Here is a 26,752-nt window from a genome sequence, read left to right as displayed (position 1 = left end):
AACACTCAAATAAAATAGCGTAGGACTGCGTTTTGCATGAACAGTTCTGTATTTAAGGACCATCACTGAACAGCACACTGCAACAATCACAGATCTATATCATGTGGACATGTCACCCAGATGAGGATGGTTCCTCTTAATGTTTTTTCCTCTTGCCATCTCAGGGAGTTTTTCCTTGCCATTTTCACCACAAACTTGCTCATAATGGATAAACGTATAGGCAGTGACATATAAATTCGATTTTGATAACATATTTATCTCAGTAAAGCTGCTTAGGGACAGTGTTCATTATTGTAAAATCAAGCTGAATTGAATTGGTAAATTTATTCTCCTCGCGTGCAGTAGGTGGCAGTAAAAACCTCTTAATGAGCAAACCAGCACAACAAAGCAAAAGACTGGGAAGTGTTATAAATGTGTTAGCAGTGCAGTTTTATGACTTTCTTGGTCGTTTATTGAATATTCATCGCATTTTCTGACAAAAGCCCACGCTTTATTCTCATACCCACAAAAAAATATATTTCCCGCAACGATCAACGCAACTTCACAACTTGTTAGCTAGCAGTGTTTGCTAGCTTCGTCTGGCTACGTCCAGAATCACAAGCAGGTAAATCTAGCCGAGTATGGCCGAGAACGCAAACAGTGCAGCAGGTCTTCCTCCAGGAGATCCTCAGCTAATCGCGCTAATCGTGGAACATCTGAAGAACCGCGGTGTTTTCGACGAGTTCAGAAGGGACTGCCTGGCAGACGTGGACACCAAGGTGAAATTTTGCTAACAAGCTAGCATTATAGCTCAGTGTGACTAGCTAGCATCAGCGAGGTGCTTCTGCTAACCAAATAAAATGTAACTATGGAACTCCACTGGCTACAAAATGTACCGTTTGGCACGTTTCGTTACATAATATGACTTTTTTTCTAAATGTGATATTTGTTATGGTGCTTTTTATTATCTGTATGTGATCACATTAATATTTCAAGCCAGGCGTCGTTATGAAGTCATAACTCGGAATGACGTCACAAAAACCCGATGAGTAAAGTTCAGGAAATTTACCTTCAATATAAGCAAAACTTTATGGACAATGTTAGAGTTAACTAACTCACGTGTCTGTATAGTGAATAAGAGATTAAAAACTGGCATGATGTCATTTATTGTAGAAAAGTGCTGCTTTTGGTACAGTGGTTCTCGTGACCACCTGATTAAATATGCTGTAAACTCCAGGTTCAGGACACTAGACAACTTTCCGAGTAGGAAATCTGGGGTTTATTCCGGTAGGAAATTCTAAATGAGAAATGTCATAACATGTCAGGCAGGAGGACCAATCGGACACCCCATCATTAAATGCCACTATAAAGGCAAAAAATTAACTTTACCAAAGTGACTTAAATGACAGAAAAATCACAGCAGCTGTTTGAACAAACTGAACCCCATCAAAGCATTTACATTAAGATTCTCTCATGATGTTGATTATTGACCAGCTGAGAGACAAACACGTGGGCAATGGTCCATTTTGAAATGTTGATGTCATTAGCCTGTATCTAAGTCATTATTTTGTCTTTATTTTATTTACATTTTTATTCTTTAATCCACACAATGTCACCTTTAAATTGACAAAATATCAGATTAATCGCAATATTATATACTAGTTATGAAGGCCAACATACGAGATATATTTCAGTATTAAAAGATATAAAGTGCAACATCGATCCTCGCGGGGGTGTAAACTCAACAAAAATTGTAAATTACGTGTCATTAATGTTTTATTTACTACTTTAAATGAATAATACAATAATAAAAAAGTTTTTCAAACATTTTTATGTAATTTATTAGTTTTTAAATGTTACTCCAAACTACTGCTTTACATCTATAGTTCAAATTGTTAATAGCAGTCTAAGTCAGGATAATGACAAAAACATTTAAATTGATCAATAATAAACTGAACTGCATTACATACCTGTCCATACATCTAAGTGATTTTTCATGGTGAATGTTAAAAAATAAAAAAGCCCACTAATGTTCAAATGTATAATAAATTGATCTGTCTTCTGTTTTAGCCAGCTTATCAGAATTTACGGCAGAAGGTGGACAACTATGTAGCTAATCACCTGAGCACGCAGGAGTGGAGTCCCTCCATCAACAAAAACCAAGTGCGCAACGGGCTGCGACAGAGCGTAGTGCAGTAGGTCAAGAGTTAAAGTCTTGGTTTCCAGTTAAATGTGTTATTAGTCTAAATAAAATGAAGATGCATGCTGCAGTGTAATTCACAGTTCAACTAACCAATAATGAAAAAAAAAAATGTATATATATATTTTTATATACTGTGTGTGTGTGTGTGTGTGTGTGTGTGTATATATATATATATATATATATATATATATATATATATATATATATATATATATGTGTGTGTGTATATATATATATATATATATATATATATATATATATATATATATATATATATATATATATATATATATATATATAATTTTTTTTTTTTTTTTTATCAAATTAAAAAATATATATATATTTTCTAAAAGCAGGTCTCATGATTCATGAGGTTATCACTTCATGTGGCAGGATTATCTGTTCCTCTAATGGTTTTAAAGCAAAAAAAAAAAAAAAGACTGGAATATTTATTTATAATGACTAAATCATGACTTTATAGATAAGCTGAATGAATGTGATGTGAATGAAGCAAGTGATGGATGCACATAGCATCTCACTCAATACTCCGGCAGTGATGCATTATTTATAAACTACATTTCAGATTGATTTAAACCCACAGGTGGCTTATGAGTTGCTAACAGCAGAAGAGCAGGAGCATTGCTATGACTCAGTGCTTAACCAGCCGTCAATATAAACATACAGAGGACACACTGCACTCTTGGCACAGTAATATGGTTAAGGTTTTATGCTTAATAGCATCTATTTTTGCTCAGGATTTCACTACACGTGCTGTAATCAGTCAGTTTAAATCTGCTATGGTTGTTCAACATTGTTATGTAGATGTGCAATAAATAGTAACAGCATCATGTATAACAATGAAAGGACATTTTTCTAACAATTTTAAAATAAGTATTTAAACAATTTTGGAACCATCAATGTACCAGAAAAATTAAATACAACATATTATTCATAAAATTTTTTGGTTTTGTATGAGGAAGTCAGGTGTGTCAGAGAAGTATGTGATGGTGGTGCAGGACATGTATGAGGACAGTGTGACAGCAGTGAAGTGTGCAGGTTGGACTGCATCAAGAATCGGCTCTGAGCCCTTTCCTGTTTGCAGTGATGATGGACAGGTTGACGGACAAGGTCAGACAGGAGTCTCCATGGACCATGATGTTTGCGATTGATATTGTGATTTGTGGTGAGAGTAGGAAGCAGGTTGAAAAGAGCCTAGAGAGGGGGAGGTATGCGCTGGAGAGAAGGGGAATGAAAGTCAGTAGGAGTAAGACAGAGTACATGTGTGTGAATGAGAGGAAGGGCAGTGGAGTGGTGCGGTTGCAGGGAGAAGAGGTGGAGAAGGTGGAGGAGTTCAGGTACCTGGGGGTCAACAGTGCAAAGTAATGGAGAGTGTGTAAGAGAAGTGAAGAAACGAGTGCAGGCAGGGTGGAGTGCGTGGAGAAGAGTGGCAGGAGTGATTTGTGAAAGAAGAGTATCTGCAAGAGTATAAGGGAAAGTTAATAGGACTGTGGTGAAACCTGAGATGTTGTATGGTTTAGAGACAGTGGCATTGAGTAAAAGACAGGAGGTGGAGGTGGAGCTGAAGGTAGCAGAGCTGAAGATGTTGAGGTTTTCGTTGGGAGTGACGACGATGGACAATTATTATTATTATTAGAGGGACAGAGTATGTAGGACATTTTGGAGACAAAGCGAGGAAGGTGAGATTGAGATGGTTTGGACATGTGCAGAGGAGGGACATGGGGTAGATTAGTAGAAGAATGCTGAGGATGAAGCCACCAGGAGGGAGGAAAAGAGGAAGACCAAGGAGTAGGTATATGGATGTGGTGAGGGAAAACATGCAGGTAGTTGGGTTGAAAGAGGCAGATGTAGAGGACAGGGGGGAATGACGGATGATCTGCTGTGGCGACCCCTAATGGAAGAAGCCGAAAGAAAAAGATGATTCATAACATTTTTATAAACTTGTCAGTGTGACTGTTTACTTGTCTTGCCACTTGCCTTATCTACAGGCTCATTGTAAAATATAAGGATACATATAATCTTGTGAACTATATTCAAACCAAACTTTTTGGAGAACGATTATTTAAATGAACCTAATAAATCATGAAAGTTATCAAGCACTAATTTTTCTTAGCAACTGTAAAAAAAAATAAATAAAAAAAATACTGCAAAAGGTATCAAGACCTATTTCTTCTTACAACTGTGACCAAAATCCTCAAAATCCTTAAAATTCATACTGCTTTACTTCCATTAGGCCAGGGGTCGGCAACTTTAAACACTCAAAGAGCCATTCTGACCTGATTTCCACAGAATAGAAAACACTGCAAGCCACAGAACCCTTTTGAAATCTAAAATGAAGATAACACTGCATATATTGGGGTTTTATTTTACCTTTATGCTATGTATGAAAAAAAGCTATAGTGTGTTGCAACTATGAAATCAATAAAGTGCTAAAGAGAAAACGAAATTTTATTTCTGCATACAACGAAAAACATTTTGAACTCCAAAAAAAAAGACACTGGGTTTAAGGTTACTTTTAAATAATTTACTCAATGTCTATTTGAGTCCTCTTCATATTTAGGCCAAACTCAAATTATAAAAAGAATAAACCTGTAATATACTGTGTACTATAAGATAAGAGGTCTAGGACACCTCCTACAGGTACTGTTTAGTATTGGTGCTTTCAGCTGAAGTATAATATTAACTGCAGGAAGTTTTCCACAATTCGCCCAGGTCTGGAATGTTGGAGTCGGGTGTGGACCGAATTATAACTCAGGTGGTGGATCCTAAGCTGAACCATATTTTCCGGCCACACATTGAGAAAGCTATCCACGACTTCCTGGCCTCTGAGAAAAAAGAAGAGTCGAATTCATCGACTGAGATGGAGCTGCAGGATGCTGGCAGCAACAACACCACAGCAAAGACACAATAAGGTAAAAGTTTACTTTAAAGGAAACGGGTCGTCTTAATGGAATTTTTGTTGAGCGATACAATAGAATTACCACCTTCATTTCAATTCAATTCAATTCATTTTTATTTGTATAGCGCTTTTAATAATTACCATTGTCTCAAAGCAGCTTTACACAGATAATGTGGTGATTAAACGTAAATATGTTCTTTGTAAGTATGTTTGTCCCTGATGAGCAACTGTGGCAGGGAAAAACTCCCCGAGATGGCATAAGGAAGAAACCTTGAGAGGAACCAGACTCAAGAGGGAACCCATCCTCATCTGGGTTGCACCAAATGTCCATTTGAAGCAGATATACAATGCTGCGGGGTACAGTGATGACGATCAAACTGCACTCCCGAATCAGTGCAGCAGACCGCCGACACCAACTACAGTCCAATCCGTCCTCAAAGCAGCCGTTCTACTCCGGAATTACATGGAACCACCCAAGGTGTTGATGAGAGACCGTCCCAAGCTGCACAGAAGTATGAAGATCCACGGAGGGGAGAGGGGCAGGAACAGTGGTCACTGGAGCCTCAGGAGCATGTTTAACTCGACAAAGAGAGAGAGAGAGAGAGAGAGAGAGAGGAGAGGGAGAGGGAGGGTGACGGGAAGAGAAGGATATGGATTATTAAGTGTCCCTATTGGTGTATGAAAGTTAATGTCACTGTGCAGTTTGGACTCCGGCAAGACTCGCTATGGCAGCATAACTAAAAGGGAGAACCAGAAGGTAACACAGACATGAGGGATCTCTGGGATAAGAGACGACCCACCACACCACCGTCAACAAACCGGAGTGAACGTGTGAATGTGAGGGGACGACAGCATACAATTATACCAGTTCACCAAACACACTATATCCATAATCTTTTCACATGGCATAGCTGATTTATTTGAACCATTAAACCTTGATAATGTTCATAATGCTTGAGATGTTTGATTTATTTTAGTATTGACTCAACCCTGTTTCACACAGGTTTTATCATTCAGGTGCCATGTGATGCCAGTTGTGCTTCTTGGGGATTATGATGGCCTGGAGCTTCAGGGCCATTAGCTGAGGAACTGCACCAAAACTGGAATTACACTTTGCATGGAAACATGCTCAGAGTGAGCTGGACAGACATTGTGTGTGTGCATATGTAAAGAATAAGAGAAGTAAATAATCTTTGGCCTATGCACGATATACGTGTAAAATCATCCATAAAGAGAACATGGGTGAAAGAAGAATGGATTATCTTAGTTGAATGATGTCATATAAATGAATAGATTTTGTGACGAGGACTTTGAACACAGTGATATTTCACATTCGTGACGTGCTTTCTTTCCTTTTTTCCCCCGCTTGTAACAGGGTACACAGAGACTCGGCTTTCGCAAATAAATATTATATATGGGAATTGCCTCCATCATTTTATCATTGTATTTTAAAAGTATTCTGTTAGATTCCATCTTGTTGTGGGAACCACACAAATTAATATCTGGCTTACGGCCTACTGGTTCATTTATCCCGGATTCCATGTGGTGATGACATACTGAAGAAGATTCTTTTTTTTTTTTCCCCTTACAACTGGACATTAATATTTTTTTTTCCTTTCAGAATATCTTTTCTTTCACAACTGGACATTAAGCAGAGTGAGTGCTTAGGAAAGGTCACTGTGTTCTCTAGAACTCATACACTGTGTCAAGTGATGGAATCTGTTTGGGAATGAAAGCTGTTAGCACTCTAAGCTAAACCCATTGCTGTGGTAAAGCCTTCCGCTAAAGGTTTTTTTTCTTTATAGACGGGACATAGTGTTCTTCCCCTAGGATGATGGTCTACAAGTTTGTCTTGTTTACGTTTTTCAGCTCCGTTCTCCTGCAAATGTAACTCAGTCTAACATTTAGCATTCATGTGTCCTCTACACATTTTGAGCTAATAAAATGCTTTCTTGGAATAAAAAGAATAAAGTTTATTTTAGGAAGTAAAATATGGAAAACTAATGCAATGCTAATAACTGACATTTTCCTTTTAAATTAAAATATATAGAGAGAAATAATTGATTGGAAAATGAAATAGATTATATTCATAAGTTGCTATTTTAGCATCTGTGTAACACACCCCTGTTAAAATAGCAGGCTTTTTTCACCTTTTAAAAGTGATAACCAACAACAACAAAAATAAAAAGGTACAGTATAGGTTGTATGATATCCATTGTATTTCTCATATATAGGTTTAATTTTTATCTTTGAAAATGTACTAAAAGTGCATGTTTACTGTTTACAATTGATCATGCACTATAGCACACAATGTTCCAAGTATCGTTTAGAGCACAGTGTTGCACCACCTGGCAATTAGGCCTCACGGCGCAACATTTTTAGCCTCTATTGTGTTCAGCAGAAAAATGTTCATCAGAATATAAACCATGCCTGAGCCAGGAATGATCTCAGATTTCCTGTACCAGATTGGTAGTATGACTGCTGCCCAAGTCCTGAAACTGGTGTTAACGATATTTTGTCTCTCTTTCCCCATCTGGAGAACCTGATCTGATCCACTCGCTGAAGGCTACGTTAAGGGGAGTGGAGGATGCTTGTGCTCACTGATTGCATTTTTCAACTCCCTTCTTCAAGATCGTATCATTGGGAAAAAAAATGAAAACATGATTGCTATTGGGAATTTTGCCATCCTTATGTATTTACAGTATTTTGTGTTTTCACTTATCTGTTGGGGGATCTATTCCCTGTGTATCAGGCTTCTACTTTGTGTGTTTTCTCTACAGACATTATAATCCTATTCGCATCATATGGATTACTTTGGGAAGAAGGCAAGACAAGGAAAGCATTATGATGCATTGGGCAGTACATAATAAAAATCGTCTCGCCCTCATCAGCTCATAGAATTAGGTAAATACAACCTCATGGCAACAAGACATTACATATTGCACTCTCATTATTTATTTGACAGTAATAAAGCCCAAATCAAGTCACAGGACCTGGGCAACTTGCAGTTATATAGTTTACCATGAACTCCACTGTATACCAAAGTATTCCAGAGTCAAATGTGAGGCCATAAGTCTGACAGCGAAAACTGGGTCACTGATCCCAATCACACCAGCAAATCTACAATAGAATGGCTGAAAACAAATACAATCATGATGAAACAAAAAGCCCAGCAAGTCGAAAACCTTACCCTGATTTAAATACTGTGGCAGGACCTTAAGAGAGCTGTGCATAACAACTGCCTCCAAACTTTAATGTACTGAAGCAACATTGCAAACAACAGTGAGCCAAAATTCCTCCACAGTGATGTGAAAGACGGATAGTCACACACGATACAATTACAAGGTAGTGTTGCAACAGGTGTTTCAACAAGCTATTGAATCATATGGTGTACTTAGTTTTTTTTACACAGGATTTCTCCATTTCAACTTGATTTTTGTTCAAATAAATATTGTGTAATATGTTATGTTGATAAGGATTGAAAATGTAAAATATTGAATTCAAAGGTGTACTTTCATTTTCACATGGCTCTTTCTCACGCTCTCTCTGCAGACTCGTGTCAGACCACTGCAGACCGAGAACACCACACAAGAGCTGCAGTTTTGGAGATGCTCTGACCCAGTCATCTAGCTATCACAATTTGAGGACAAAATGTTCACTTGCCTGCCTAATATATCCCACCCACTAACAGGTGCCATGTTGAAGAGATAATCAGTGTTATTTACTTCACCTCTCATAATGTTATCATGTCATAGATGAGTGGTTTTCACAAGGCTACACAGCTGTTTAAATTTAATTCCACGAATAATCTTTTTAATGCTCTAAATTTCACTATTAAACATAGCTATGAGTTTTACTGTTGCTTTTGTTTGATTTGATTTCACCATTCAAGATTTTGTTCTAACCACATTTCTTCCTTGAAGACAATAGTTGTAAATTTGTTGTTGTAAATGCTGTTCTTTAGGAAATTGCAGTATTAAAAGAATTCACACAACAACCAGCACCCCACTGATCAGCTATTATATTAAAACCACCTGCTTATAATGTCACCACAACAGCTCTGATTAGTCAAGGCATGGACTCCACAAGCCCTCTGAGTTTGTGTTGTGGTATCTGGCACCAAGATGTTAGCCGCAGAGCAAGTCCTGCAAGCAGAGCAACTCTTGTCAGACATGTATTTCCAGCACATCCAACAGATGTTCAATCAGGCTGCAAACTAGGGAATTTGGAGGCCGAGTCATTCCCTTGATCTCTTTGTCATGTTCCTTATGGCAGTGTGCATTATCCAGCTAACAGGAACTGCTGCCATTAGGGAACACCCAGTGGAACATCCCACAAGACCTGCTTTTGGAGAGATACCAGTTAAATAGCCTTCAAAATGTGGAACTTTTCAAAGTTGCCCAGATCAATCAATAATAGTCACCAAAGATCAGTGTTATGCACATCACTGACAGATGCCACAACAGTGACATTGTCCTGTGTACTGTAATATTTATAATACATACTCCCATAATACAGCTATTTTCAAGGTTCCTGCTCACTGACCAATTATTGCAATAATTTCGGCTTAATAGAAATATATTTACAGTTGTAACTAGTGTTCTCATAACCACCAGGATAATATACGCTAACAGTATATCTCTGGCTGAGTAAACCCTGTTCATGATATTTGTGTGTGTGTGTGTGTGTGTGTATGTATGTATGTGTATATATATATATATATATATATATATATATATATATATATATATATATATATATATATATATATATATATATAATTTTTTTCCATTCTATTGTATACAGTATCTACAAATTAAGAAAAAATTAGAGAGACATTTTTACTAGCTGAGGATTTTTTTTTGCAGTGTTTGGACGCAAACTGGAGAAAAATAACTTTTATTAAGAGTCACCAATTATTTTTTTTTATATGTACCTACTTAGTTTTAGTTGATTTACTGCAGCAATGTTGAAGGAGTATATTGATGTTGTAGTGTTTTAATAATTTTATGTAGCTATTTAAAAAAATCTGTAAAAACCTGAATTGTAAAAGAAGTTATGCAACACTTTTTGGCCATTTATATGCAGCAATTTAATCCTCCTCTCCTTGGAGAACTTTGCTAATGTAGTGTGAAATTGTATGTTCAGGGCATTGCGGGGGGGAGGGAGTCAAGGGAAGTCTCAGCTGACATTGCATTTGTCTTCTGGACATTTATAAATCACCAGTGTAATTATTTGAATGAGAATAGGGGGAAAAATCACACTGAAACGCAGCTGCAGGTCACTTGTGTGCAGCTCAAGCCACAACAATTAAATCCACATTCCTTAGCAAAGCCTTCTTGCATCTGTTGAATTTAATTGCTCCTCACTTTTTTTTTTTCCTTTTACGCCCAATAGTGGAGGAGATTCATTACATGCAGTGGCTAACTGAGATTAGCTGCATGCAGGCCAGATGTGCAAAGGCCCAAGTGCATTGTTTTGACCCGGCCAAGCAAAGGTACTTTCCATTCCATGTACTCTTAGGAACAGAGGTGCCTTTGTGTCAAATAAGGCTGCCAATTGCTAAACAGATCTATTGCGCACATTTCCTTAGTGTTTGGAGCAATATCATCTCAAAACTGAAAATTTGTGCACTATAACAAATTATATCTTAGCAATGAAAAAAATATCTTGATTATTGTCAAATGCATCTAATAATTCTCTTTATTGAATGTTTAAATTATTAGATTTATTAGATTTGTTATTAGTATTTATAATTTAATTTAATTTAAGATTACAATTAAATCAGATTAAGCAGGCTACATTTGATATATAATCACACAATGAGAAGTTAATTTTGCTTTATTTAACATAAATGTTTTTAATTGTAAGAGAAATAATTACTTTAAAGATTTCTTTAATCAAACTTGAAAGCTTTCAGTGCCAGCTCAAACAGAACCTCTGCAAGGTACCACTGCTAGTTTACAATAAACAAGTATGATGGCAGTGGAATGTATGCTGTATAAGCACTGACTTGGGCAGGTTTCAAATGACCATGAACCCATGCAACTAGTGTGCTAATAAGAATCAAATATCCTGGCTCAATAGGTAGGTAGGTAGGTAGGTAGACAGCGGACAGCGGAGCCTCTGACTATCTTTAAGCGACGATTGAAGACCTACCTCTTCCTGAAACACTTAAATTAGCACTTTCCAAGTTTGCTTTGTAGAATTCAAGAGTTATATTTATATTAAGTTTGTAATTTTGCGTACCAGTGTAGATTTATTAATTGCTAGAGACTCAAAGCAGTTTGTACGTCGCTCTGGTTAAGGGCGTCTGCTAAATGCCTCAAATGTAAATGTAGGTAGATACTTTATTCATCCAAATGTTAAATTCACATATTCACAAACTTAGGCAATAAGGCATTCAATAAATACTTAAAAGATTTAAGGTAAAAAAACTAAGTTAAAGTTTAACAAGTCCTGTGTGGAGTGTTAAGGTGCATAGTGTACATGTATAGTACAGTTCTGAAAAGTGAGGAATGTCAGCACTGAGACTGTCCAGCTCTGAGTCGATAACAGAATCCGCCTTCTTTACCAGCTTGTCCAGACACGAGGCATTCTTCTCCTTGATGCTGCCTCCCCAGCACATCGCCGCATAGAAGAGGGCACTCGCCTGAACAGTCTGATAGAACATCTGCAGCAGCTATTTGCAGATGTTGAAATAATCCAGCCTTCGGAGGAAGTACAACCGGCTCTGTCCTCTCCTGCACAGAGTGTCCGTGTTAGCAGTCAAGTCCAGTTTATCATCCAGCTGCACTCCCAGGTATTTGTAAGTCTTTACAAACTCCACACAGTCACCGTTGATAGTCACAGGCTCCAGTGACTATCAACACACCATCTCCCTGGTCTTGGTGGTGTTAAGGTGCAGGTGGTTCAAGTCAGACCATGCAACAAAGTCCTGGATCAGTTTCCTGTGGCAGTCCCTTGTGGCCCTCCCGTATTGCTGACCACAGTGTCAGACCTCCAGTCTCCCAGTTGATGTACTGAGGTCTGCCTGTCAGGCTCAGGTTAAAGATGCGCTGTAGAGGGTCTCCCAGCTCCAATGCGCAGTCCTTTAGTAGTTGTAGTAATACTCCATCTGGGTCAGCTGCTTTTTAGGATCAAAGCCTCCTCAACTCTCCCCACACCTGGGAGACCCGTGATCATGGGTGGAGGGACATTTTTCTCTGTTCAACAGATAGTCCCGGGGGGTACTGAGGTGTGAAGGAGTCAAACCTGTTGAAGAAGTTGTTCAGCTGCTTCGCTCTTCCCACAACTCCTTCAATAGTGTCACCCCACTTGAAGCTGCATCCTGTGATTATATTCATCCCGTCCCACACCTCCTTCATGCTGTTATTCTGCAATATTTTCTCCAGCTTCCTCCTGTTGATCACATCCTTAAAGGCCCTCTTCTTCTGGTTTAGAAGACCCTTGATGTCATTTGTGATCCAGGGCTTGTTGTTTCCATAGCAGCGTACAGTTCTTTCCAGAACAAGAATGTGCAGAATGTGCAGTCAGTAGTGCAGTCAACAACCTCCTCAATGTTCCCACTGTGCGACCAGTACATCCCTGTTTGTATTTCAAAGCAGTCTCTCAGAGCCTGCTCTTCATCAGGAGACCCCTTTCTGAATAAGTGTGTGGTTGTGGGTAGCCTCCTCACTCTTGGTTTGTAGTGAGGCTGAAGCAGAGGTTGAGGTCTGCCTTCCCCAGTGCAGGCAGCAGGGTGGCACTGTATTCGTCCTTCATATTGGCATACAGTAAATCAATTAAACCATGTCATATGTAAAGTTGGGAAAAGCCCACTTTTCACTGAAATTTTTTTTAAACAGTCAAAAAGCACTAGCCCTCAGATACCTGCTAGGAGTCCTAGAAGGGTGACTCCTACCTAAGGTTCAACCCCAATTAGAAAAAATGTTGGGACACTATGTCAAATGTAAATCTTATAAAGCAATATTTTATTCACAATAGAACATAGAAAACATATTGTGGCAGAGTGCATGTGTATGAGTGCCAGTCCCATCTCACTGAACAGGATGCAGGTGGCGGTCGCAACTGCTGCAGCACTCCATGATGGCTTGGTCCAGGTCCCACCGTGGTGTAGACTCCCTGGAATTATACCTCTCTTCCAACCCAGGTTTCGGCAACACTGTAACAAATATCACTGGTCCCGGAAGAAAGAGGCAACAGGCGATTGTTTACCAGGCGGAGCTTTATTTTTATTTTCTATTCATTCTTGCCCCTGCACTTTCCCACACATTACCATGCACAGAGTCAGCTTTGCCCTGTGTCTCTCTTCTTTTTTACTGGCTTCACCGGATACTGAAACAAAGCACACTGATTAGTCTCATCAGCTACAGGTGTACTCTTACTACCTGATTTCGTCCAGCTCCGCCATTCATTCATGCCCTGGCATTCATCCACTTACCCGCACCAGCACTCGTCGGTGCACCCACACCTGTGCTCATCCACATGCACGCTGCCACACATATGGAATGTTTAAAATGAGGAAATGTACCATTTTAAGGGAAACATTTTTAAAAAAGGGGGCCCTGAAGTGGCACTGCATTAAAAACAGACATGATTCTTTAATGGAAATCACTGCATGGGCTCAGAAACATCTCCAGAAATTTTTGTCTGTGAACACAGTTCACCATGTCATCCACAAATGTATGCTAAAGCAAAGAAGAAGCCAAACATTACCATGATTAAAAAACACAGGCATCTTCTCATGACAAAAGGCAAAGATAAATATGTCAAAAGAATAGTCAAAGAATAAGTGGAATAAGTTCATGGAATAAGTTCATGGTGACCTATAGGTATTGTGCAAACTGTCAGCTTGGCCAAGATTCTTTCATGATTCTGAAATCCTGGGCACTTCTGTTAGAGCCTATACAAAGCTGATAAGAAACATAGATTGTTTGAAAGCTAAAATGTATGAAATACAACTTAAATCTATACTTAAAAAAAAAACTGACAAAATTTTTAGTGTCATCAGTAGTACAATTTTGTATTTATTTAAAACAAATTTTGTTGAAGACAATTTTCTAATATATGTTTTGATTGATTTGTATGTCCTGTACAAACATTTGTAGTAATATTGTTTGATTCATCAATATAATTTAAGGCTGTTTCATAATAATTGGGATAATGGTTCACACATTATCATATAATAAACAAGGATAATTGAAATTCCATTGTAAATGTGTCCTTATATTTATGGTTTTAAAGTACATTCACCTCTCTACTGTGGCCATGACACAAAAGATTTGACTTTTTAGCAGCAGCATCCAAATATAGTCCCTAATACTATATAAATGCTAGTATTACATTCCAATACATCTAGCAAGATGTGAACACCCAGGCCTACAGTACGTTTGCTCTGTTTACAAATCAGCCATAACATGAAAACCATAGACAAGTGATGTGATTAACATTTACATTAGACAGGATTTAAAAAGCATTTTGATGCTGATGTGTATGAAGCACTAAAGATGGCAAAGATCTGGGCAACTTTGATAAGTACGAAATTTTGATGGCTAGACAACTGGGTCAGAGGATCTCCAAAACAGCAGGTCTTGTGGGGAGTTCTTTGTATGCAGTAGTTGTACCCACAAAAGTGTTCCTTAGGATGGACAACCATGAACTGTTGACAAGACCATGGTTGCCCAAGGCTTATTGATATGTGTGGGGAGCTCATTGATATGGAAGGCTAGCTGTTTGGCCAGATCTCACAGAAAACATTTAAAAGATTGTTTTAAAATTGTTTGAACAACATGACAAAGAGTTCTGGTGTTGACTTAACATCCAAGTGTGATCCATGGAGGCCCATCCTCACACCTTGCAGTTGTTAAAGGATCTGCTGCTAATGTCTATGTGCCAGATACCAAGCACATGTTCAGAGGTTTTATGGAGTTCATGCCTTTAAGTGTCAGATGTGTTTTGACAGCAAAACAATCGTAGGCAGGTGGTTTTAATGTTATGGCTGATATAACTGTTTACATGCTGTTTTGCACATTTACTTGACTGATGCTGTTTCTGTTTTGCACAACCTTTCGGTTTACATTTTGTGTTTATTTACAAGTACACTCTTGTATACAGTTCTCTTTTGCACATTGTACTCGATAACGTTATGCAGAAGGTTTATTGGCGGCGCAATTTTGTGTTTTGTGTATCTGTCCCACACTGTCTGCACTGTTTACATTCGGTTGCACACGGTGCACTTTATGTGGTGAGGATAACTTACTTTAGTCCTTAACTTTGTCTTGTGTTATGTAGCTTTATGTTGTGTGATGCAGCTTTATGTTGTTTAATGTAGCACCAGGGTTCTGGAGAAACGCTGTCCCATTTCACTGTGTACTGCGTCAGCCATATATGTTTGAAATAGCAATAAAATCTTCTTGACTCTTACGTATATATTTGAATCTGTTAAATACCATATTTTTCGGACTATAAGCCGCTACTTTTTTCTCACGTTTTGAACCCCGCGGCTTAAACAACGAAGCGGCCAAAAAACTGAACCCCATAACATTAGACCAATGAAATTTCCAAACGGAAACGAAAAAATGCACCTCACCTGTGTTCTGAGCTGCACGGCATCGGGAGAAAAAAAGTTTTTTTTAAACGCACGACAATGCCAAAAGATAAACTCCCGAGAGAAATAGTTGTGAATGGAAGGAGGAAGTCAGTGAACAATTACTTACTTGGTCGGCTACTGTTTAGATACAAGCCGTTGTAACTCGTTGAGTCTGGGTGAAGAGAGAGCTCACTAACTCCAGTTGCAACAGAAATCATATAAGCACAGACAGGTTTCCAAAACTCGTGCTTTTTTATTTTTCTTGGCAACAGTGTTACGGCTTAGTCAAAGAAACTAAGAAATGAGCATCAGAAAATAATAAGGACATAATCCTCGTCTTGCACACATGCAGTAATACCGGATGTATTGCAGTGCCAGGCTATTCCCAAAATACCGCTATGCTCCTAAAGGAAGCGCAACATATTTAACACGTTACACCGTGTGTAACGTGTCTTTCGTTAAAGCCTGTGTAAAGTTCATTAGTTTCAGTGTAGACACGGCTTATTTATGTTCAAAATAAAAATATTTGTAAAATTCAGTGGGTGCGGCTTATATATGGGTGCGCATTATAGTCCGGAAATTACGGTAGTTGTAATCAAAACACTAATGCTCAGTAAAGGCATATTAAAGCCTATGGGTTTACATTTTTTTCTGCCATTTTTTTAGGACCAAATACAATCAAATTAATGTTCAGCTTTTTTATATTATATTGTTGAGCCACAATTAAAAATTATGAGGGTTATAAAAAAATTGGTTTTAGACATCCCCCAATGCATTAATGCAATACATGTTTTCCTCAGCTGTCACAGTCATAACAAGGTATAGTACAAGAGTTCATGGATACATGTATTTGTAAGAACATGTTTGCTGGACAGGGGTCATGTGTCAATCAGCTAGCGACTAGGTCATTTAGGTTTACACTGAAACTTTGTGTTGTGGGGGTGGGATTATAGAGATAGCATGAACATTTCTTGGGAAATGCCTGTGAATAAGCAGGTTAATACAAGGGTCCTCTTCATCAAATTCATTTCAACATTAAGATTGCCAAACATTACTCTGGCGGAGAGTTTCTACTGCGTTATGTCTTAAAGTTGCATGTGAACCACAAAAACAGTAATATCACCTGCCAAGGTTTCTAATCGTGGTGGTGTTCACTTCAGTAGGGCTCACTTGGTAAGGTGCCATAAGTGTTTAAAAGTATGTACTTCAGGTACAACTTATTTTGTATTAGTGTAAATGTAAAATGTGAAAAAAATAACAGTTGTAAAGTAATTACTCTTATTTTTCACTAGATGACATCTCCCTACTAATTTTCTTGATCTCTACTTTTACTAAAGGGAATTATTACTACAGTAGCAATACATATACAGTTGGGTGAGCATTATTTCGTACTCTTTCCACAAATATCACTGATTAATTAATTTATTTCTGTTTTGTTGGCCACATTTTAAAAATACATTCAAACATTTTAGTGTTTTGTCTTGCCAAATGCAAAAAAAAAAAGAAATGTCATCTTAGATTACATTAAAAGTAAACACAAAACATTTTCAGTTATTGAATGAAATAGAGTTGTCGCTTCTTAAAGACGATACATCAAAATTTGTCACTCATCATTAATAATTTTTTGCTGAAGGAATTTCCCACTTTACCATGTATATGGTATACGTTCATACGTACATTATTTATCATGGCTGTTTCTGTTGCCTCCTAAAACTGACTTGTTCATTGATGTAAAAAAAAAAAAACCTGATTACCTGAAACCTTTGCACTAATTGCATCACTGCATGCTTTTTTTTTTTTTTTTTTTTAAACATAACTCTGATTAAATGAATCACATTAAAAAAAAATGACAGAGTGAGTTTGACAGTATGTAAATTCAATTGAATTCAATTATTTTTATATTATTATACAATATTTTTATTTAACAATGAACATTGTCTCAAAGCAGCTTTACACAGATAATGTAAATATTTTTTGTAATTAATTGACTGATATATATCTGTCTTATAATAATACACAAGCTTAGAATTTCTATTTGGTTGAGGGTATACAGACAGGTGACCAAAAAACAGTTTCAAATTCTACCAGTATCTCAACAAATTAAATTCATGTTCCCTGAATCAGATCCAAAACATTCTATACTTAGGTTGAGAACTGATTACTGCAAAACATATGATTTACTTTATTTCTATGTTCAACCATTCAGTAATCAACATGCCCTTTATATTAAAGAATTCTCATCCTAGAACGTATTGATTTGCTATGATACTTTCCCCTAATGGAAGCCAATGTATCTAAGCCAAGAAAATGTCTCACAACATGAATATTCCAGTATTTGTTTTAAGGTATGAACCTTGTGTATATTAACTAGGATATATGAACATGTTTGAAGGGGTGGTTGGCAACACTCTAGGTATGACTAGGTATAAGCTTTAAGAAGCATCATAAGGAAACAAACATGCCAATTATGTTACAATTATTTTATGTGGCCTAAAAAGCTGATTTAAACAAAAGCAAACCTAAAATCTATATTGTACTTAATATATTTATAAAACAAAATGATTATTATTAAACCCTCCATCTGTTTTGGCATATAAAGTTTATGTTGTCTAGTTAAATTATGTCATATTTGACGGATCGAGCAAATGTGTGTCTAACTGATGACAGGAGTGGTTAGACAGGATGTAAAGAACTAATATCGGTCAATAAAAAAGATAGTGTCCTGTTCATTACAGCATATTGTTGTAATGAACAGGATGTAAAGAACTAAAATTAGTCAATAATAAAGATAGTGTCCTGTCCATTACAGCAGTTTGTTGTTCTTGCTGTTTTAATCAATGGAATTAACCATGTAAATGCTTTTAACAATTCTTTTTTTTTTTAAATGCATTTGAGGAGTGCAAAAACTAGATTTAATAAACCATATTGATCATAACTAATGGAATATGATCTTTAAAAAAATATAACGGTAATTAGCTCAAGTTGTCATTTCAATGCAACTTCCTCCTGTCACCATTATAAGTGGATTATGTGTGGATCAAATGCACATAGTTCTTTTCTTTTAATGCATGAGCACATATGTCTAAATTATACAAACACAAGAACAAATATGGCAAACATTTATATATTATGAATAACCTAAATGTATACATTCACTCCAAGACTGAAGTAGACACAAATCAAGACTGTGTACACTATCTGTGATAAAGTACCACACAAAGCCCACTGCAAATATACAGATTGAAAGGGTTTGTGTCAAAGTTGGCAAAAGATGAATCAACATGTTCACTAAGTTCACAAGTCTTATGAAAGAAGCTAAACAAATATGTCTTATATACAGTATGCTTGCTATATGTTGTGGATCATTTATCTCAAGTTATAACTCTAGCAATGATCAAAATGTAGATAATACAAACATTTATTTATTACCAATATAACACCATATGAACACAAGTATAGAGATTCAATCAGCATTTGTCATATTTCTTATGTTCTAGGAAGAACAATAAATATATATGAATTTTAGCAAGTACAAAGCAAAACTTCTCCATTTTTTCTCCTTAATAGGCACAGTCCTTCACTTACACGGCCCAAATTTGTAAACACTTTAATATTATCTTAACTAAACACATGGGGGAGTGTGCAGAGGCCCTGAGTTATTGATGAGGACAGTTTGTCTTTGCTCACCCATTTGCTGTCATAAAATGAATGTTTTGTACCTAACTTGTTCTTGAGAAACTGCTCTCTGACTCATGAAAGTTGCAGACTTGGTGTTTGGAAAAAACACCACAGTTCCACAACCCAACAGTTTAGTTCAAAACAGGTTTAGGGTAGTTTTTCACAGGTGGGTCGTTGGCCTGTGTCCAGTTCTCCTAGACATAAGATAAATCATAAACACACACTGATACAAAAGTAAGGGCTATAATGGATAAGAATGCAAATGCATTAAGTCAACACAACAAAAAAAATAACTATTACACAACTTAATTACCTATTAAGTGAAAATAACTCTTTAAAAAACAGCAAACATACACCATCCTCGCTAATTCAGCGCTGATTAATGCTTTTCAGAACAGATTGTGACCTTCTCATTTATTTTTAGGCACTACTGGAAATAATAAGGAATGGGATTGCTGGAATCATTTAAAATGAGCTAACCGGCTGCTTATATCAGATATTTTTTACATGTACAGAAATTTGTAAGTTCCTTTTTTACTGTGATATACTGTTTTATTTATTCTTAGTGATTTGAGAAAATTATTGTATTTAAATATGTGGCTTTCTCCTGTTTACCTTCTAAGGTGTTTGATGACCTGGCCACATGTAATTTCTATCATATTTATTGAGCGATTTATCTTTAATTGTTGGTTTAAACACTGGATAGATGGTATGAATATGAGGTAGTACAATGTAGGGAATCACATCTACACCAACATGATCATTCACAGCTAGGTCAGTTTAGAGCCAAACTACCCCCACTCATGTTATTGGAAGGTAATGCGAAACCTAAAAACCTAGGAGAAAACCCACACTGGGCCATGGGATTCACCGCATGGACAGTAGTTTAAGCTTCGAACCTCAGATCCTGGAACTGTGGCACACTAACACTACCTACCACTGGACTGTGAAGTCCTCATTATTTTTATGATTGCTAATTAATAATTACTAATTTGTTAGGAGACATTGCAACACATGTATTCATCTCTTCTCAACAGTTATATGATTGGATTGGATTTTGCCTCACCTCTTAGTTATTTGGGATAACAGTGTTTTATCTGAAACACTTATTACATAATTCGAGTTTTTAAATGTTGTTAGTATAGTCAAGACAACAAATTGTCTCATTAATTATCAATAGTTGCTTTATACTGAAGAGAGCTTTGGTGTAGCTGGTGGACACACGGAAGGAGTACACACTGAATTAGACTTCAGTTCATTGCAGTGCGGGGGTTGGAGGTGGGGGTGGTGTGGGTGAAACGTGAAGCCAACCAGATGAACTGCTGCTTATGCTGTGTCATGAGCCAGAGTAACACATTCTAAGAGACAGCTCACAGATGCCCATGATTAGCTAGTGTCTTTCTAATTATTAGTGGAAAGAGATTATGCTTCCCCATCTGTCCAGAGATCAATTTTGTACAAAAACCTTTCAAGCATCATACAGCTCGTTACATTTCCAACTGTTTTGCCATGACTACTGCTGTGCTGCTTTCTCTTATTTATTCTTCCCATTCCTCCAACTATCATAGGCAAATTAGTGGTTGATTTAAGAAGCTGACAGATGAAGGTAGTCAAGAGGTAGTCTATATATACAGTGCCTGCACTGGCCATACTAATTCGAGTTCAACTTCATATTATATGTTATATGTCACAGGCCTTACAGACAGATGCAGTCTAAAAATTTAACTAGTAATAATTAAACTTTTTACAATACAAAGCTTAATATGCAAGTAAGTTATATGTTGATGGTGTGATTGCATGTACTATTGCATCAAGGCAGGACAGAGAGAAGGCTGAGGGAAAACAGTGAATGATGATGATGATAATAATAATAATAATAATAATAATAATAATAATAATAATAATAATAATAATAATTCCTACTGGGTGTGGGAACATTGCCGCTTACATAATAATGTACATAATGGAGGAGTGAGGATCAGTATAGTAAGTGTGTACTATCAGTATCTCCTTTTTAAAAACAAACAGTGTTTGCATTTGTTGGTGGTTTTGTTTAGGAGGATAGAGTATGAATAATTGGTCTAATCATTTGAAACATTATATCATTACTTACACACCATACGAGTTCCTGTTCCATATTTCCTGATGGTAATTAATGTAATATACTGTACAAAAACATTGAACTCTAGAATCGTCCATTGGACATAATACCAAGGGATTATTGACAGCACTGATGACTGTTGAATAATAGAATCAGTCCTCTAGACACGGTTTACTTTCTATCATTATATTGTTTTAGCATTGATGAGAATTACACTCATTTGTTGGCTTAACGCTTTTTAAAGCAACAATGACTTGTGCAAGTAAAACGATATTGGAATTAAAAGAAAAAAAGATCTGATCTTCTCCTGATGAGATTTTAGAGCACTAACAGGGAGAGAGAGACTTTTTTTTGTCTCCCCCGCGTGCTCTGCCTCCATCCCACAACGCCACCCGGTAACTATAGTAACGCCAATGGCGGCGCAGTGAGGAAGGTCCTGCACGGAGCAGGGCAGTAAGGCAGTGTGCGGTGCGGCACGTAACTCCGACGCTTGTGATAGGTCCAGCGTGGAGACTGACGGCACCTGCTCGTCTCCTTTCCTCAAACACTTGAGTTTCAGCGGACGTAGTGAGCATCCATCCTCTGCTCCAGCTTCAGTCTTCGGTCAGATGCGGCCCCTCGGTAATCGCCTGTAGCTGCTGTTGACGGTTATGCCCCAGGAACCCGAAGGCGCACTGAAAGAAAGCTTCTGCGTTTTCAGACAGTTTCATTGCTCCTGCCAGACATGTATGTGAAACTGGCTGTAGTGCTGCTGGTGTTGAGTTTGCAGCGCAGAGTCCACGCTACGGATTCCGCCGACCTTCAGGACACCTCCTCCCAGGAGAGGCCTCTGAACATCCAGAAAAGACGATTATCCCTACAGGATACAGGTAATATCTTTCCAAAAATAACAAGTTTATGTCCAGGGACCCAATACAGTGTCGCCTACTTTACACCCAAAAGTGCATTCTTCAGATAGTATTAACTCTCCAGAATACTTACATACAAACCTACAAACTCACCTGATCACAAAACGTGTTTTCTGAATGTTGTGTTACATGGTATAAAAGTCCTCGTTGAATACAAATGAACGCGTGTGTGTGTGTGTGTGTGTGTGTGTGTGTGTGTGTGTGTGTGTGTGTGTGTTGTATGGAACTTCTCACGCTCCTGCTCCGGCTGTAGTGGAGATCCAGCAGTGTCTGCTGAGCGCAGGAGATGTCGGCTGCGGAACATTTCAGTGCTTTACGAACAACTCCTGCGAGATCCGCGGACTGCACGACATCTGCATAAGCTTCCTGCACAACGCCGGCAAGTTCGACTCTCAGGTATTTAACATCTGGAGCTTCACTGAGTGAGTGAGAGCAGCTTAGAGCAGGGATCCCCATCCACCCCATCCATCCACTCCAACCATCCACTCCATCCATCCACCGCACAGAAACAATACAAACGTTTGCATTGTTTTATTTCCGTTTTATTGATTTTTTTTAAGACGATTTCTACCTTATACCAATTTCCCCGCACTTGTTTTAGTAGCCTTTTTTTATTGATTCTGCATTATGGTGAGTTGTTTAATTTTCATCATATATTTAATCATTAAATTAATGATAAATTCATATTTATAATAGTAATATAATATGCACGTTAATGCGCGAGCCGACATACACGGACCCCCACTCTGCCCATTTGCCCCACTAACGCAGTAGGTTTCTGACCCGCGCTTATAGACATGCACAGCTCCAGCTTTTCCTTTTTTCCATACTCACTACAGGACGCAAACGCATTACAGCCCATTGCATAATGGATTCTGTTATATAACGCTACCCATTACCATTTGGGATAAAAAAAAATAATAATAATAAAAAAAAAACATTCATGGATTCAACTTCAGAAGTGGACAGTAGGAAAGTTTGTCCTTTATCGCAGTACTTTTTTTTACCCTGGTCTATCAGAGTATTTTCATTTTGGAAAATATTTTATTTTACTTCACTACATTTTTTTTAACTAAAAGAAGATGCTGTTACTAAATCCCCTGAAGTAAATACACAATCAAATACTCTCAGTGTGTGGCTGTAGCTATAAAATACTCTAAACACACACACAGTTATGGTGTGCAGAAGTCAAGTTTTTTTTCGTCAAGTACAGGATCTATTTAATTTATACTTGAACCTGAGACACTGGCTCCAGAGAATCCAGCCCCCATGGGACACCAGCCCATCACAGATATATAATTGCATGCATTAATAATAGTATAGGCACAATAATTTAGACTGCTCCATTACATTAGTAAGTAATGTAATATGGGATCTTTGGAAATATTGATTCTATGGATAAATCAGATTAAACTAAAACATAGAAATAGTCAAAATAGAAAAAGATGTATATATTTTATAACAATGTATTAGAAATCTTGTCATATAGTCTAATGTGGCCTGGCATTGTATACTGGCTAAGAGTTTAGGCATTAGGTAAAAAGCCCTGTAAGATGTAAATGTCAACAGTTTAGCTTTCCCTGCAGGGCAAATTATTCATCAAGGACGCATTAAAGTGCATGGCACACGGGTTACGGCACAAGTTCAGCTGCGTCAGTCGCAAGTGTGTTTCCGTGAAGGAAATGGTGTTTCAGCTGCAACGGGAGTGCTACAACAAACATAACCTCTGCTCGGTGGTCAGGGAGAACATCCATGTCATGACGGAGATGATCCATTTCCAGGATCTCTTTCCCAAAGGGTATGTAGTTTACCTTTAAACTAACTTAGCAAGTACTTACTAAATATCTATTTTACAGTGCACATTAAAGAGATTTCAATGTTTTTATTCGGTCTTTGTATTTCTGAAACTGATATTTATGTTAATTGATGCTTTTATTGACACTGTATTATGGGGGTACTTCAGTCATTTAATGAAATGTTATCATCATTATCATACCAACAATATCTCTGGAGTTTATATTGTAATCAAAAAGTAGAATGTTCCAGTATACCGTATTTTTCGGACTATAAGTCGCTACTTTTTTCCCACGTTTTGAACCCCGCGGCTTAAACAACTAAGCGGCTAATTTATGGATTTTTCCTGGGTTTTTCCCGGTTTCACAAACTTCAAGCCAAAAAACTGAGACACGTAACATTAGACCAATGAAATTTCCGAACGGAAACGAAAAAACGCACCTCACCTGTGTTCTGAGCTGCACGGCATCGGGAGAAAAAACTTCCACGGAAGGAGGAAGACAGTAAACAATGACTTTCTTGGTAGGCTACTGTTTAGATACAAGCATTGAATCAGGGTCTTGGAATAGTTCACTAACTCCAGTTGCAACAGAAATCATATAAGCACAGACAGGTTTCCAAAACTCTTTTTTTATTTTTCTTGGCAACAGCATTACGGTTTAGTCAAGGAAATTTAGAAATGAGCATCAGAAAATAATAAGGACATATTCCTCGGTCTTGCACACATGCAGTAATAGCGGAAAAATGCGCGGCAGGCTATTCCCAAAATACCGCTCTGCTCTTAAAGGAGCCGCAACATATTTCACCTGTTACACCGTGTAACAGACACGGTCTTTCGTTAAAGCCTGTGTAAAGTTCATTAGTTTCGGTATAGACAGGTGCGGCTAATTTATGTTTAAAATAAAAATCTTTGTCAAATTCAGTGGGTGCGGCTCATATATGGGTGCACTTTATAGTCCGGAAATTACGGTACATCTACAAAATATTTTTCTGAAACTATACCACATCACTATCATATAATCATATAAATGCTCAAGTAACTATTTTAGGCAGTCATTACTCTTAGTACTAACACTCTCACTGTTTAAATATCTAGCGGACGTTACTTACGTTATCTTTCAGATGAGTTCTAATTCATCAACTAACCCCTTATCTCTCTTTAATATCACTAGGCCTCATGTGGAACTGGTGAACATCATGTTGGGTTGTGGTGAGGAGGTTCGTGTGGCCATTACCCGCCGTATCCACGCCCAATGTGAACAGAACTGGGGTGCACTGTGTGCCAGCCTGAGTTTTTGCTTGCCAGCCCACACCAGGATCCAGACTGTGCCTACACTCACTCCTGTGCCTGCTCTCAGCAGCGCCAACTTCCTGCCTCCTGCTGGTCCTCCTCTCCCACAGCCTAATAGACAGCAGGTTTAGATACTTCACAAAGAAAATGAGGGCCTTACTTCAGCCTTCAGTGCCTCGATTGCACGATAGTGCAACACATCTAATGGCCGACGATTCAAACGGGTCTGCTAATGACACTCAAACTACAGTATTGTATGCATAGTGTTTAAAAGTAGTAGTATCTACACTATACTATCTACAGTGGGATTGTGCACTTTGCATCTAAAATATTAGGATGGTAGCAACCCATTAAGTGACATTTCCAGCTGCATTAATACAAAACTGAAGCCTCTTCATGTTTCTGTTCAACAAACTGAGGAAAGTCTAGTGTGAAAAATGGTGTCAAGACAGGACTCTATACTCAGCAGCAGAGGTTTAAGTGAACACAGAAGATACAAATGGCTCATTTAATCAGTTATGAATGTAAATTCATGGTGCTCTTTCTCAGTAGCACAGTCTGTTACAAGCTCTGATCCACATTTAGTTTTTTTTGTACCTTCTTCTCTCATGCCAAAGGTGAATCATGCTTGGGAATGTCTATCTTAGTTACACTGAATATAATGTTTCTGGGTAATGCAAAGCATTAAATAAAATCCGGTGGCAATCAATGTGGTAGAAAAAAAATGGGATTTACAACTATGACATCTACTGAAATATTCAGCCACGTAACAGCCATTAAATAAAAATAAACAGGTTTATTGAGTTTTATTAAAAATGGTAACTTATGTTATATGTATACAGACATTTTTCTACTATATATGTGATAGATATCAAGTTAAATTTATAAGATTTTTTTTAATGATTATTATTATTCCAAGGATTGAAGTAAAACTGTATAAAATAATTATAAGCAGAATTTGAAACTACAGTTATCTTTTGTACCTACCTCATCCTTTTAACATTTAATTATTAAGGCAATATTTTACATGTACAGAGGTCAATTTCTCTGTTCAAATGTTCAACAATTTTGTTTATTTATTTCTATGTTTCAAATGTTATGCATGATTATTTTTCAGGTTCAACAGCACCAACTTAAGATGTTATTTCAATGTATTTTCTATATCACTTGTATTGTTGTATTATTTATACATTTACATGCTGTTGTCTCAATTATTTATGTTTTACATTTTGGTACATGATGACAAAACTACATTATATCCACAAATAGCCCCCCTCCAAAATAAATATT

General features: G+C 37.4%; 1 protein-coding gene across 1 annotated transcript; it reads left to right on the top strand.

Annotated features, from left to right (window-relative positions):
* The first annotated feature begins 328 nt into the window (after positions 1 to 328).
* LOC124398208 lies at positions 329 to 26,737 on the top strand. Its single transcript, XM_046868289.1, has 8 exons — positions 329 to 758; positions 2,050 to 2,174; positions 4,913 to 5,105; positions 11,677 to 11,901; positions 22,101 to 22,338; positions 22,631 to 22,773; positions 23,964 to 24,175; positions 25,344 to 26,737. The coding sequence occupies exons 1-8, from the start codon at positions 621 to 623 to the stop codon at positions 25,591 to 25,593; spliced, it is 1,524 nt and encodes a 507-aa protein (XP_046724245.1). The 5' UTR covers positions 329 to 620; the 3' UTR covers positions 25,594 to 26,737.
* The last annotated feature ends 15 nt before the right edge of the window (positions 26,738 to 26,752 follow it).

Source organism: Silurus meridionalis, chromosome 15, assembly GCF_014805685.1.
Source record: "Silurus meridionalis isolate SWU-2019-XX chromosome 15, ASM1480568v1, whole genome shotgun sequence".
Lineage (NCBI taxonomy): Eukaryota > Metazoa > Chordata > Actinopteri > Siluriformes > Siluridae > Silurus > Silurus meridionalis.
The sequence above is the reverse complement of the archived record's forward strand: the minus strand, read 5'-3'. Positions and strand labels throughout refer to the sequence as shown.